Source organism: Mastigoproctus giganteus, chromosome 9 (assembly GCF_048544385.1).
Source record: "Mastigoproctus giganteus isolate SK-2022 chromosome 9, ASM4854438v1, whole genome shotgun sequence".
Taxonomy (NCBI): Eukaryota; Metazoa; Arthropoda; class Arachnida; order Uropygi; family Thelyphonidae; genus Mastigoproctus; species Mastigoproctus giganteus.
The window spans coordinates 215,580,250-215,595,148 of record NC_143583.1 but is presented as its reverse complement, the minus strand read 5'-3'; the positions used below and the strand labels follow the sequence as shown (position 1 = coordinate 215,595,148).

The 14,899-nt window shown below is 36.4% G+C and overlaps 1 protein-coding gene across 2 annotated transcripts in view; it reads right to left on the bottom strand.

Annotated features, from left to right (window-relative positions):
- Positions 1-14,899, bottom strand: part of LOC150081121 (ubiquitin carboxyl-terminal hydrolase 24-like) — a 908,750-nt gene that overhangs the window by 715,829 nt on the left and 178,022 nt on the right. For both annotated transcript variants that reach the window (XM_090381072.1, XM_090381073.1), the window contains exon 11: positions 3,782-3,885. In XM_090381072.1, coding sequence (XP_090237198.1) covers positions 3,782-3,885 — 104 coding nt within the window. The remainder of the gene's footprint in view (positions 1-3,781; positions 3,886-14,899) is intronic.

The window sequence follows — 14,899 nt, the reverse complement described above, 5'->3', positions numbered from 1 at the left end:
TTAGACAATTTGTTCTAAGATGCTTTATGTGGTCTAAAAAGGTCAGTTTCTTATCAACGGTTAAACCGAGAAAAATTGTGCTGGGTAGTATTGGAATTACTTCCTCTCCTAGTTTTAGGGTCTGGGTGTAAATTTCTTTTTTGACAAAAGTGTATTCCTACTGTTTTTTGCTTAGAGATTCGAAAGCCATTGTTTTTGGATCCATGCAGTAACTTTATTATTATTATTTTTTTTTTATGTGAACCCCAAACACGAGAGGTATTAGAACCTATAGTACTTAGTACGGTGCTTGGGTTGGAGGTTGAGAAGATGAAAGAAGATATTTGTTGACATTGGACTTGAACTTCTGTAGATTGTAATTTTCAGGAAATACGTATGAAGGAAGGTTGTTCCAGAAAACGGCAGTTGAATGAATAAATGAGGAAGATGAAAAGTTGGTTCTGTGGGTTTGAAGTTGGACAGTAAATGGATGTTGGCTGGTGGCAGCATGTGTTCGGATTGTTTTGAAAGAGAGAGCGGGAATTATAGAAGCCAATTCAGAAGAACAGTGCCCATGGAAGTATCTGTAGAAAAGGCATGCAGCAGAAACAGTGCGTCTATGAGAAAGCGAGTGGGGAGACTCTGTTAGAGATGAATCGTTAATTAACCTAACTGCCCTCTTCTGAATGGAATCAAGAAGCCTGAGAGAGGTTTTGGGGGCACCACCCCAGATGTGGGAACAATATTCCATGGCAGGGCAGATTTGCGATTTATACAGATTTCGTGATTGCTGATTATAGTTGCCGCTATATTGTCTGCATATTTAACGAGTGACAAGAAATGGTGAAATTGTCAACTAAAAGTGCTGCATCTATGGGTATTCGGAATTTGTCCAGCTATTCAGTTCATTTTTAAGGTAAACAGGGTAGCACTGAGTACTGATCCCTGCGGTATTCCTTCTTGTACAGAGACCTGTGATAGTGTGGCTAATATCTTAAACTTGAAAAGTTCGTTGTTGCAAAAAATTTTGGATATATATTGGTATATGTCCTCTCATCCCAAAGTTATAAATGTATCTAAGTATTCCATACCACCATGCCATGTCATATGCCTTTTCAATATCAAAACATATCATTACTAAGTGTTGTTTTCTTATGAAAGCATTGCTTATACTGTTTTCTGCTTTTATCATTAAGTCTAAAGTGGACCTGTTCTTTCTGAAACCACATTGAGCAGAGCTTAGTAGATTGTGGGTTTCTAAGAACCACATTAGTCAGGCATTTACCATTTTTTTTTTCAAATAATCTTCCCAGGCAGCTAGTTAAGCCTATTGGGTGACAGTGATTCAGATTTGTGGGATCTTTATCTGGTTCTGAAAGGCTAAAACTATTGCTGATGCAATTGATTCGGAAAGGAATTTTCTAGGTATATCCTGTTATATAAGAGGAGCAATGATATTAATGATTTCTCATCTAATTGTTTTACCATCATATATACTATTTCATCTGGACCTGCTGGCTTCGTCTGTGAAATGGCTTTATGAAGTTCTCTTAGAGTGAAAGGTTGGTTATAGAATTCTTTAGTTTTACTGGAGAAATTTTATTTATATGTTTCTGCATGTGCTTTATATTTTTGGAAAGCTGGTTCATAGGGCTACTATCTGATATTTTTTCAGAATTCTACCAAGAGTATTTGCTATGTTTTCAGGTTTAACCATATCTTGTCCATTCCATTTTATAAAAGGCAAAGAAATTCTGTGATATTTGTTGTCTGTTCTCTTAGTAATTGTAGATACAAAATGGATCCAAGTTGGTTTCTTACTAATCTTAGTAATACATCTGACATTTGCCCTTGCCTTTTTGAATTGTATCAGTTGTATCAGTAATTGTATAATTTGGTTGTGGTAAATATTCCATGCTTTGATTTTCTCATGTTTTTTTAGAGTATATGCATCGTTCCACCATGGTTTTGGGTGTATAGGAAACTTTAATGGAGTTTTTGGTACTGTTAATTTTGCAGCTTGGAGGAGTTTGTCAGTTATGTATTTTGTTGCAGAGTCGATTGACACCTGTTGGATTTGCTGCTCTTCTAATATGGCCAGCTGCTTGTAGTTTGCCTTATCTAATCACCACTTTGGAGTTCTTTCCTGTTGACAAGGAGTTGATTCTTTTAAAGTAATCATTACTGGATAATGATCACTACCCAGTGGATTATTATGAACTGCCCCTAGAATGATTTACTAAGAACAGCGGTATAACCAGAGGGAGTGCCTCTAGCCATACACGAACTCATTTCATCTAGTTTTCTGCTAGTTTGAGTAGCAGAAACATGGTTTGTGTTTGCTATGTTTGTTCATTTTAGCCCTTGGCAAGAGGACTCTGCCAAGGTTTCCAGCACCGCCATGGGGAAGCAGGAGCAGTGCGGCTAGGAGGCCAAGAGGCTGAAGGGTTAGTTGGTTAGTGGAACTAGAAATAGTTACTTTCTGCATTCTAACTTGTAGTTTTTCACATATAGAACTGTTTTAAATAAGACTGTTGAGAGAAAAACCAACTTAAAAATAACTTTAATCACTTGTCAAGAGAACTCTATAAGTCACAATGATATCACCTGGCCTCGAAAAATGCTTGACACCAGGGGCCGGGCATGATATAAAGCACTGGGAAGACAAAATTGAGAGTAGGAGTGTGTTATAGGCCTACTAATGTGATGGAAATACCAAACAGCTATAGAGGGAAATACAGTGGACTAGCAAATCAGAATGTTCATAATGGGGGACTTTGACTTTCCAGATGTTGACAGGAATTTGTGGATTGGTCACTCAGACAGTAGCAAGACTTTTGTGGATACAAAGGTTGTAAGGGTGGTTAATAACAGTCATCAGGGTGAGATACTGCAACAAGATATAGGAATATTGGATCAATGGGCAGTTGAAGTTTAACATTGACAAATGCAAGGTACTGCACTCAGAATGAAAATGTAGAGAATGAAAAAGGCCTAGGGATAACTGTGAATTTCAGACATGAAATTCTCTGAGCAGTGTAGACATGCTGCCAGGATAGCGCATAGGGTTTTGTCAATGATATACAGAAACTTTGCTAGCAGGGATAAGGAGGTGATTATCCCTTTGAATAAGGCTATGGTTAGGCTGCATCTTGCATACTGTATACAGGTTTGGAGGCCTCATTTTAGGAATAATGTAAATCTGCTGAAATGAATGCAGAGAAGGGCAACCAGATTGGTGAAGGGAACAAAAGGGTGCTCTTACTCAGAAAGGCTTCAGTTTTGCAAACTGCAGCATCTGAAGACCAGGCACCTGTGGGGAGAACTGACTGAGGTGTTTAAAGCCTCGAATGGATTGAGCAAGCTGCATGTTAATGGTATTTTTCCACTTGCTGAGCCTGCATATGAGGGGGCATAAATTCAAGTTGAGGAGGGTTGGTTGCAGGATAGATGCACAGAAGTTTGCCTTCAGCCAGCAGGTGGTTGATTATTGGAATATGTTTCCATCTGTTGTTGTAGAAGTGGATGGGTTAAATAATCTCCAGGGAGAACAAGACAAATTCTTGGAGGGTACGGATAGGTAAACTTTTTTTTTTTTGGATATTGCTATATAAGCTTGCTTTCTTGCATCATGTGCCATTACTACTACTACTACATATTTAATCTATAAATGACAGACAAAATTTTTTTTTTTCTGATTAAAGCAGAATCTGTTAAACAAGTAAAAATTTAGATTTACTACTGATTTATACAACTCAATTACATTAATAATACATAGTTATCAGGCTGTGGATTTTATTACCTGCATCTTCCATATTTTTGTTAATTCTTCAAGAGGAAGTCTTGGTCCAAGAAATTCAATAATTGCTTTAATTTTGTCACTATACTGCACTTGATCTATATTCCCTGTGAAATTATAAATGCCAACTATTTACTTTTATTCTCATAAGTAAACATAAATTTTGCAATTGAAAACTTCTTAACAAGAATTTTTATTTTACAATTCTTTAGTATCACAAAAGTTCATTATTATGAGAACAGCCTATATAACAAGAATCCAATTATCATGAGCACCAATATACCAAGAAATTCAATAATATTAGTAACCAAATTTATTTTAAGCAGTTAGCATCCATTTAAAATATGAGTTTAATAAACACTGGCACATTAATGCCAGTTTCAAAGAAACTGATGTCACAAAGAAAGATAAATTCCCATATTAGTCCATTTTTTTCCCCTTGAAATAACTGGCAATCAATAAAGTAACAAAAAGATAAACTTATTTACTTAAAAATTACAGTACATAAAACAAAGAGAAATACAATATTATTTTAATGTATAAAAGATTTTTTACCTGATATTAACGTATAATGAATAATATAGTTATAAAAGGACGTTACATGGCTGCTTTCCATTAAGTTTATTTACTATATTTAATAACCACTCTTATACCATATGAAATTAATAATATAGTTAATGAAGTTAATCGCCTAAACCACTATACAGTCAGTCCTCGTATAGCATGATAGTTGTGTTCCTATAAACTTTCATGCAATGCAAAATCGTGCAATATAAACAATAGGCCCTGTGGGAAAAATAGGGTTAGGTGCCGACCACACAAGATTGAACACACATTTGAAACCAAAACATTACCAAACACAATAAATAATCGTAATAAAATACGTAAGTATTTTATTACAACTGTTATGTAATAAAATATTGCTAATGCTTTTGCTTCTATCGTAAGCAAACTTGTTTTTTGTTTGATTTTCTATCCAAACAGATGACAGCCATTCCATCTCTTCCAATTCTTGGGGTCTTAATCTGATGGATTTTAATTACACTTTGAGTTGTTCCTGCTATGAAAGTTGTTATTTTCTCTGCATTCTTTGTAATTCTCGGCATTGCCTCATTTAAGTCTGTAGCATGTGCAATATCACATGGTCTTTCATTTCGCTCAAAGCGTTTCACAATTTCATATTTTTTTCTCTATCGACAGAGACGGACTGGCCATAAACCTTACCGGGAAAACCCCCGGTGGGCCAGAGGCCGGTGTGATTTTGGCCATAAACCATAGTATGAGGTCATTATAAATTTTCCTGGATAAGAATTTTTGACCCACTCCGCCTCTGTTTATTGATATTGCTTTTCTTTTTCTCTCTGAATCTACAGTGTCTTCACCAGGACACTTCCTTTTCACACCTTTTAAGTATTTTACTCATTTTTAGGAAATAAAGCACAATTACGAAACGAGGAGGCACGCTTGATACACATAAACAAAGCTGCGCATGTATAGCAACTGAATAAACAACACCGTAAAGGCAGAGATTAACACCTCATATTTTACTAAAGCACATTTCTAGGGGTTACTACCATAAAACAATAAAAACAATTTCTAGTTGCGTTTCTGCTAGTGGAACCTGTTATAAACTGGTAGTAAACTCGATCTAATTGCATTTGCGATTATACCGATAGCTGTAATTGTGTTGGTTTTTACGTTATTATGGTGAAATGTGTTTCCCCTTCACTGATATAAAAAAACAAATACATTTTCAGAATCTTCTCTTCATTCCTATTGTGTTGCGTTCGGTTGGGGTGATTCTGCGTTCGACTGCCATTTCTTGTAAACACAAAGGCAAATCGTGCATAAGCGAATTCGGTTCGTGTTATATAAGATATCGTTCCCCTATTTATAAATCGTGTATGATCGAATTCGTGTAGTGTAAACATGTTATACGAGGACTGACTGTACATTTAAGGTGACGTTTCAGGCATCTTACTGATACCCATCATCAGACCATGCTGTTAGGGGTAGAAAAATAGAAAGGGTTACAAATTTGAATTATATTACAATAATTACACTACCCGACAAAATTTTTTTTGTCATACCTCTGGAACGAAAGTTGGTTATTCTGATCAAAATTAATGTCCTGATTATGAAAATATCAATCTTTAATTTTTTTTTGTCACATCTACATCAAAATATATACACATTTTTTTTAAATTCCTTGTTTTTATACAATATCAGCATAGATGGTTGTAATTATTACACACAATATGTTACTTAGACATGTTTCCCACTCAATGATTTCCTTTTATACTCCAGATTGCTTTCCTGTTTAAGGAACCAACAGTAATCTTCCATCATGGCAGAGTCCCAGCGACTTTGGTATCGTTTTTCCATTGCAGATACATCCTGATGGAAGCGCTCTCCTTTGTTCATCACTGACATCTGCTAAGTTTTCAGGAAAGAAATCCAGATGGGAATAAAGGAAATGCATTTTCAATGACATTCGGCACCCTCATGTTCTTGTAACATTTCAGCAAGTTTGTCACCAGTTATTCATAGTTCTCTTCTTTTCTCTTTCTGAGGAATCCATGTATCACAGCCTTGAAAAATCTCCATGCAGTCAGTTCAACATCATTTGGGTTTCTTTGAAATTCTTCATCTTTTAGGAGCTTTCTTATTTGAGGACCTATGAAAATTCCTTCCTTCAGCTTTGCATGAGATAAATTTGGAAACATTTTCAGTAAATATATGAATCCTCTGCTTTCTTTATCCAGTGCCTCAGTGAAATTCTTAATCAGTCCAAGCTTGATGTGTAAAAGGGGAAAGAAAAACCTTTTGTGGATCAATCAATGGAACATACTTTACATCGCTTTTGCTGGGAATATATTCATCTCTTTTGTCCCCAGTGTTGAGAAACATAGTGTTTTGTTGTTGCAAGACTATACCACAAACATAGGAAACAACAGTATTTAGTGAAACCCTTGCAACCTAACAAGCAGTCCAATCACTTTGAGATCACCAAAATATTCCAACCATAGTAATTGTAACATATAGCAGCAAAAATCTGGGACATACTATCGTAAGTTTCTTTCAGGCCAACAGCATGAACAAGAGGAATTGGTGGTAAAGTATTTCCATTATGAAGCAATACTGCTTTCAAACTTAGCATTGACGCATCAATGAACAAGCACTATTCAGAGGTATTGTGATCAATGTTCAGTTTGTGCATAAGACCAACGACGTCTTTACAGACACACACATGCTATTTTCCATTGCAAAATATCTTGAAAACTCTTCATTTTGCTTAAGGTATACGTATTGTAATGTTTGTACCTTTGGCGAGTAAGTTCCACTGTTGTAGTCTGGATCCAAGTAATTCAGCCTTCTCTTTGAGTAAGCCCAAGTTTCTGATCAAGTCGCTTAATTCTTCTTGTTCAATGTAGTGTGGGGCCTTTCCTTTTTCTGGCCCGAATCATGTGAAGTACATGGTTCAGCAACATCTGGTAAAATGATTTCTTCTGTACCTTCATCACTACTTCCAATACCCCAAGATACTGGTGGCACAGGTACTGGCAGTTCTTTACCATGTGGCTTAATTGCTGATGGGATATTTGGATATTTGATGAAGTGCTTGCTCTTTTTGGAAATACCTTTTATTTTTGTCATGCAGAAATAGCAGTCGTCGAAATGATTCTTCGGCTCGCACCACACCATAGGGATGGCAAAAGGTAATGCTCTCAGCTTGCCATATAACCAAACCTTAAGTTCGTTTTACAAGTAATACAAAACAGATATGTGGAGCCCAATTTTTTTCTTGGTTACCAATCTTGCAGACAAAGTACAATGAATATGCAACTTTTGCGACATTGTATTTTTTTTTTTTATGTAAACCCCAAACACGAGAGGTAGTAGAACCTACAGTACTTATTACCGTGCTTGGGTTGAAGATTGAGAAGATGAAAGAAGATATTTGTTGACATTGGACTTGAATTTCTGCAGACTGTAATTTTCAGGAAATATGTATGAAGGAAGGTTGTTCCAGAAAACGGCAGTTGAATGAATAAATGAGGAAGATGAAAAGTTGGTTCTGTGAGTTTGAAGTTGGACAGTAAATGGATGTTGGCTGGTAGCGGCACGTGTTCGGACTGTTTTGAAAGAGAGAGTGGGAATTATAGAAGCCAATTCAGAAGAACAGTGCCCATGGAAGTATCTGTAGAAGAGGCATGCAGCAGAAACAGTACGTCTATGAGACAGTGAGTGGAGAGACTTTGTTAGAGATGAATCATTAATTAACCTAACTGCCCTCTTCTGAATGGAATCAAGAAGCCTGAGAGAGGTTTTGGGGGCATCACCCCAGATGTGGGAACAATATTCCATGGCTGGGCGGATTTGCGATTTATACAGAGTGAGCAGCTGTTTGGAAGAAAAGTAACGCTGAGAGTGAAAGAGAAAACCAAGTTTTTTAGTTGCAGAGGAAGCAATATTTGTAATGTGCTTGTGCCAAGAGAGATTAGAAGTCAGGGTAATCCTCAAAAGAGATATATTATTTTGCCTAGAAATCGGAGTGTCCCTAAAGATAAGCATAGGAGCAGAAGAATCCTTTTTGTGAGATATAAGATAAGACTGAGTTTTAGAAGGGTTGAAATCAACTAAGTTGTCTTTGCCCCACTGGAGAATTACCTGAAGATCGGCATTTAAGGAATTGGTAGCAGATTTTCGAGAATTTGAAGCTGATTGAGCAGGACAAGGTTTCTCAAAATGGAAAGTGGAATGCAATGTGCTATCATCGGCAAAACTATGGATAAGATTTCCAGTCAATGGAAGAAGGTCATTAATATACAAGAAGTGGGGGAAAGAACTGAACCTTGGGGGGACACCGGCATTAGTGGAGAAGTTACAAGACAGAGAGCCATCTACCATCACCCTCAGTGAGCGATCAGAGAGAAAACTGGATAACCAATTACTAAAAACAGTTGGCAAACCATAAGATGGAAGCTTGCCAAACACGATCAAAAGCCTTTGAGATGTCAAGAGCAACTACTTGTTTCACCGAACCTTTCCATTGAATTAGTCCATAAATGGGTAACATAAGCCAGAATATCACCAGTGGATCGACACTGATGGAATCCATACTGATGATCGTTGATCCGACGGAAGGTTTCTAGGTAGTTTAAGAGTTGGCGGTTAATTGATTTCTCCATTACGTTAGAAAGAGTAGAAGTAATTGCAATGGGACGATAATTGGATGGGAGGGATTTGTCACCCTTTTTAGGAACTGGCTGGATATGAGCAAATTTCCAAGTAGAAGGAAAAACACCTTTGGAATAAGAAAGTGAAAAAAAGGCGGCAAAGAATAGGAGTAAGTTCAGGAGCACAGGTTTTGTGAACAAGTGGAGAAATACCATCGGGACCTGGAGCTTTCTTAGTATCAAGATTCGTCAGAATCCTTCTGATATCCTTTTGACGGAAGACCACAGGAGGCATTGAATGGGGCATGTTGGGAATGGTGGGAGGTGTTTTACCAAGATCATTAATACATGAGTTGGAAGAAAAATGGGATGCTGGCAGGTCAGCTTTATCCTTGGCTGAAGTGACAACAGAACCATCTGGTTTGGACAGAGGTGGGAGCAGAGATGGGCAAAAGTTGCAGCCAATAGCTTTGGCAAGAGACCAGAATGCTTGGCTACCATTAGGGCAAGAAGCAAGTTTTCTACTCTTAGCCTGTTCAAACTTTAGTTTGGACTGATTAATAACTGCTTTACAATTGTTGCAATTTACAATTATGACATTGTATATTTTCTTCCTCTGAGTTTTTGGGGTTAAGTGTCCACAAACATAACAGACGTTGTCTGGGTAATTGACTCAAGTTCTGTGCTTTGTCTTCTCCATTTTAATAATGCATTAACCTAAAAATGGTAAAAGCAACTGGTAAATTGGAACAGAAGGTGAATTCTTGTAGTGTAGTTTATCATTCACTATATCAATGGTTTTCAACCAGGATGCAGCAACAACATTCTTGGGGTGCCGTGTAATTTGGGTTTAAGTTAGTTAAAATTATTATATTTATTATTATTTTGAAATTTATATATTTATTTCATTATAAAAGGGTACAATATCCATTGTACCGTATCTTTTTAATTTTGTGGTGATCTATAATTGATCTTTATTTAATACCTCTACATAAAGAATAAAATTATTATATAGGTATATATTAAAAGGTCGAAAACTACTGTGTTAGGTATTTCTTTTGGCCTAGGATTACTGGGACGTGAACCGAGAAAGGTTGAGAACCTCTGCACTACATATTAAACAGTTGAAGAATTGTGTAATAAAATTAATAAAAATACTGACTTGTCTGGAAAACTGCATCAAAATCAAAATATACTACTTCTCCTAACGGACACCTCTCATTAACGGACATCTCTCTACAACGGACATTTTCAAATTCCCCAACTCACCTCTATTGGTTTTAACGTGTTTGCAGCTTCTGTCTAGCGGACATTCTCTGTAACGGACGTGGACAGGCAATCTGCACTGTTTCGTTTAGATTAGCACTTAATATGATCTCCCCATAACGGACAGCGGGCGATCTTACGGCCCTTTTTCTATGAACTTTTCTTCCACGTATTGCCTCAATCGTGTGTTTATTTCCTATTTCTGATTCTCTGAAATTTATCAAGGTTTACGTCGCGGTTCTAAACCCTTTTTTCAAGAATTTTAAGGCACGTGTAAAACTTCTGATGAATTCAGTGTGTACAGGGGGGGGATATGGTCGGCCTTTCGTCTTTTCAGTTTTGTTCAGTGTTGTGTGAAGTGCACAATGTCTTCTCGTAAACATTTAACTTTAAAAGATAAAGTCGAACTCATTAATGCGTATGATCGGCAAAAAATTAGTGTTCGCAATCTCGCTGCAAAATTCAAAATCGGGAAGACGCAGGTAAGCGACATCCTAAAGAAAAAAAATGAACTGCTCAAACAATTTTGGCAACACAGAAATGATCAGGTTCAAAAATCATTCCCGAAAACTGTTGGACTTCAAATTGACAATGTTACGTATGAGTGGTTTTGTCGCGAACGTGCTAGAAAAAAATTCCCATTAATGGGCCTATTATTAGGGAAAAAGCTTTGGAGGTTGTGAAATCTATGGGAGTAAATGAGTTCAAAGCTTCTGTGGGATGGCTAGACAAGTTCAAAACTCGGCATAAAATTTCTTGGAAAACCGTAAGTGGTGAAGGTGGATCTGTTGATACTGGGGCTGTAACAGAGTGGACCGTCAAATTGGAAGATTTATGTCGTGACTTTGAAGCTAAGGATATTTACAACTGTGACGAAACAGGGTTGTTTTTTAAAGCTCTTCCTGAAAAAACAATGAGTCTAAAAAACGAAAAGTGCCAGGGTGGAAAAATTTCTAAGGAATGCTTGACTGTACTATTGTGTACAAATATGCTGGGAGACTTTGAACAACCTCTTGTTATAGGAAAACCACAAAATCCTCGTTGTTTCAACGGCATAAAGTTGAATCTTTTGAATGTTGACTGGAAGTCTAATAAAAAAGCGTGGATGACACGAGATATCATGAGCGAATGGATAAGTCACTTTAACCAAAACATGATTTGTCAAAACAGAAAAATTATTCTTTTCATGGATAATGCTGCATCTCACCAGCACATTGAATTGTCCAACATTCAAATCGTTTTTCTGCCACCAAACACATCTGCAGAGTGTCAGCCCTTGGATCAAGGGATAATAAAAATTTTAAACTTCACTACAGAAAACGTGTTTTAAGACATCTCATTGCAAACACGAATGATGTAACATGTGCAAGTGACCTTGCAAAGAAAATCAGCATCCTAGATGCGATTCAATGGATTTCCTCTTCAGTAAACGCAATTAGAAAACAAACTGTCGTGAACTGTTTTGTAAAGTCTGGCTTCTCAAACGCAAAAATTGAAGTTGTGAACAGCAATGTGGAGCACCAAGAAGAACAAGAACTTCAACATCTATTGATAATGTACGATACTTCAGCTACAAATGACCCTGGCTACAAAGATATAGACTCGAACCTCACTGATGTAACATGTGCAAGTGACCTTGGAAAGAAAATCAGCATCCTAGATGCGATTCAATGGATTTCCTCTTCAGTAAACGCAATTAGAAAACAAACTGTCGTGAACTGTTTTGTAAAGTCTGGCTTCTCAAACGCAAAAATTGAAGTTGTGAACAGCAATGTGGAGCACCAAGAAGAACAAGAACTTCAACATCTATTGATAATGTACGATACTTCAGCTACAAATGACCCTGGCTACAAAGATATAGACTCGAACCTCACTACAGAAGATGGTGCTCTAGATATCAACGACATTATCATCGATATTTTTCAAGAAGTTCCTCATGAGGATGAAGAAACGGAAGGAGGTCATTCTGTAGAAGAACATATTAATGACAAACCACCGATGAAAATAGAAGAAGCGCTAATACAAATAAATTGTTTAAAAATGTTTTTCGCCGCTGAAGAAGATACTGAAGGACTTTCGATGGTTTCATCACTCCAAACAAATGGTGAAAACAAAATTATCAGCCGGAAGAAGGTGCAGAAGAAAATAAGTGATTACTGTATGTATTTTTCTTAAGATAAAGTCATAATATGCATAGCACAATTGTATGTATATTATTTACAAAAATATTGTGCAAAATCTGTATATAATTTAATTTAATTTTACATTAAACGTTTAACGATTTTTCTTTATCTCTTGTGTATGTAATTGTATATTATTTACAAAATATTGTTCAAAATCTGTATATATTTTAATTTAATTTTGCAATGCAAAATTTTTAGAAATCTTCAAGTACCGTGTTAATAGACTAGAAAAGAATAGCGAAAGCTTAAAAAGCGGTACTCACCTTGAAATTAATCTGCGATGGTTTACTTAGGTAGCGTGGTTAATGTTTAAGTTGAATTGTTAAATTGAAAAATTAAAAGGGAGGGAAGTAGGTAAAAGTTGACTGAGTTAAATGGGCGCAAGGAAACAGAAGTATACACATCCAATCCTTGGTTGTCATCGAAATAAAAGAAAGAAGAATAATTAAAAATTATGTAAGTGAATCCGGTGAAGCCAATAGTCTTTACGAGGACTTTCGTTAGTTAAAGAACGTCTTGAGTTGGCAATGTGTGGGGAGAGAACGCGCATGGTATTTTAAGAATAAAAAATCATACTCTCGTGATGCCTTTTTTCACATGTGGGAACTTTAATCTCGAGAGGTTCCAAATTGGGGAAAGATTGAAGGGGAGTTTAGAATTTAGAATTTTGAGGTTAGAGTGGTGCTTGTACCATTCGATAACTAGAGCTTCATATTGAAGTATTCTGTAGCTGGATTTTAGTTTAATGATGGAAATGGCAGAATCGATGAGCGGGTTGTGGTTGTGAGTCTGGGCATGAGTTGTAAGTTCTGTGACAGATTGGTTAGACGTGAGACTATGGAAATGGTAGTATGCACGGGTGTTGGATGTTTTTGATGAGCCAAATTTGGTAGTGGTACTTCCAATATAACATGTGTTGCAGTTTGGTTGACAATTAATGAGGTATATAATATTATTAAGGTCGTTTGTAGAATATTTGTATGTGTCTTTATAGGTGCTGAAGAAGGATCCTAATTTGTTGTAGGTGGAAAAAACAAGGGAGATATCAGTGTTGTTAAATAGGCGTCGGAACTGTCCTGCTAGTTCATTGTGGTAAGGGAGGACTATGCGGATGTTAGTTTTATTTTTGTCTTTGGTTGGGATGTTAGATTTAATTTTATTTTTAGCGTTAAGGATTGTATTTAAAATGAGTTGGTGGGGGTAACCTCTGGATATAAATTTGTCGGTAATATACTGTATTTCATTGTGAAGGTCGGTGGGTGAGGAACTGTACTTTAGTGCATTGTGAATTTGGTTATATAAAACTGCCTTTTTAGTGTTTAGAGGGTGATGAGAAGCAAAATGTAAGTATTTACCGGTGTTTGTATTTTTCCTGAAAATTTTCGTATTTAATTTTGTGCCTGTTATATAGATAGTGAGGTTAAAGAAATTTATCTGATTGTTCTGTCCAATTTCAAGGGTGAATTTAAGTCTATCATGTACAGAGTTAAGTTTTACGAAGGGGTTATTAATGATGGATCGGTTGCCTACTACAAGAATGTCGTCGGCATAGCACATGTATAATTTTAGTTCAGGGGGAAAGGGGTGTAGAATTTGGCTTTCAATGGCGGCTAGGTAGATTTCGGACAATGGGGCCGAAATCCCTAGTCCCATTGGTAAGCCATATATTTGTTGGAAGATTTTTTCGTTGAATCTAAAAAATCTTGCTTCTAATAGAAGGGTGGTGAGTTCAAGGATATGGTCTATAGAAAGGGAGGTACGTTTTGTTAAGGTATCGTCTGTTTCTAAGAACTTGCGTAAGGCTTGTAAAGTAAATGGAATATGGACATTTGTGTAAAGAGAAGTAACGTCATAGGAAGCTAGGATGTTTGTATCGCATATTGTGATATTATTAATTTTTTTTTTTTTTTGAATTTTTTGAAAAGCTTGATTGGTGTTATTGATCTTAAATGTGGAAAATTTAGTAAGGGGGGTTATAATTTTGACCAGGAAGGAGGATAAATTAGCGAAAGCTGATTAAAGTTCCCACATGTCAAAAAAGGCATCACGAGAGTATAATTTTTTATTCTTAAAATACCATGCGCGTTCTCTCCCCACACATTGCCAACTCAAGACGTTCTTTAACTAACGAAAGTCCTCGTAAAGACTATTGGCTTCACCGGATTCACTTACATAGTTTTTAATTATTCTTCTTTCTTTTATTTCGATGACAACCAAGGATTGGATGTGTACACTTCTGTTTCCTTGCGCCCATTTAACTCAGTCAACTTTTACCTACTTCCCTCCCTTTTAATTTTTCAATTTAACAATTCAACTTAAACATTAACCACGCTACCTAAGTAAACCATCGCAGATTAATTTCAAGGTGAGTACCGCTTTTTAAGCTTTCGCTATTCTTTTCTAATTTAATTTTGCATTAAACGTTTAACGATTTTTCTTTCTTTCTTTTTTTTTTTCTCCCTCAGACTTCTTGTTAGCGGACACTTCTCTTT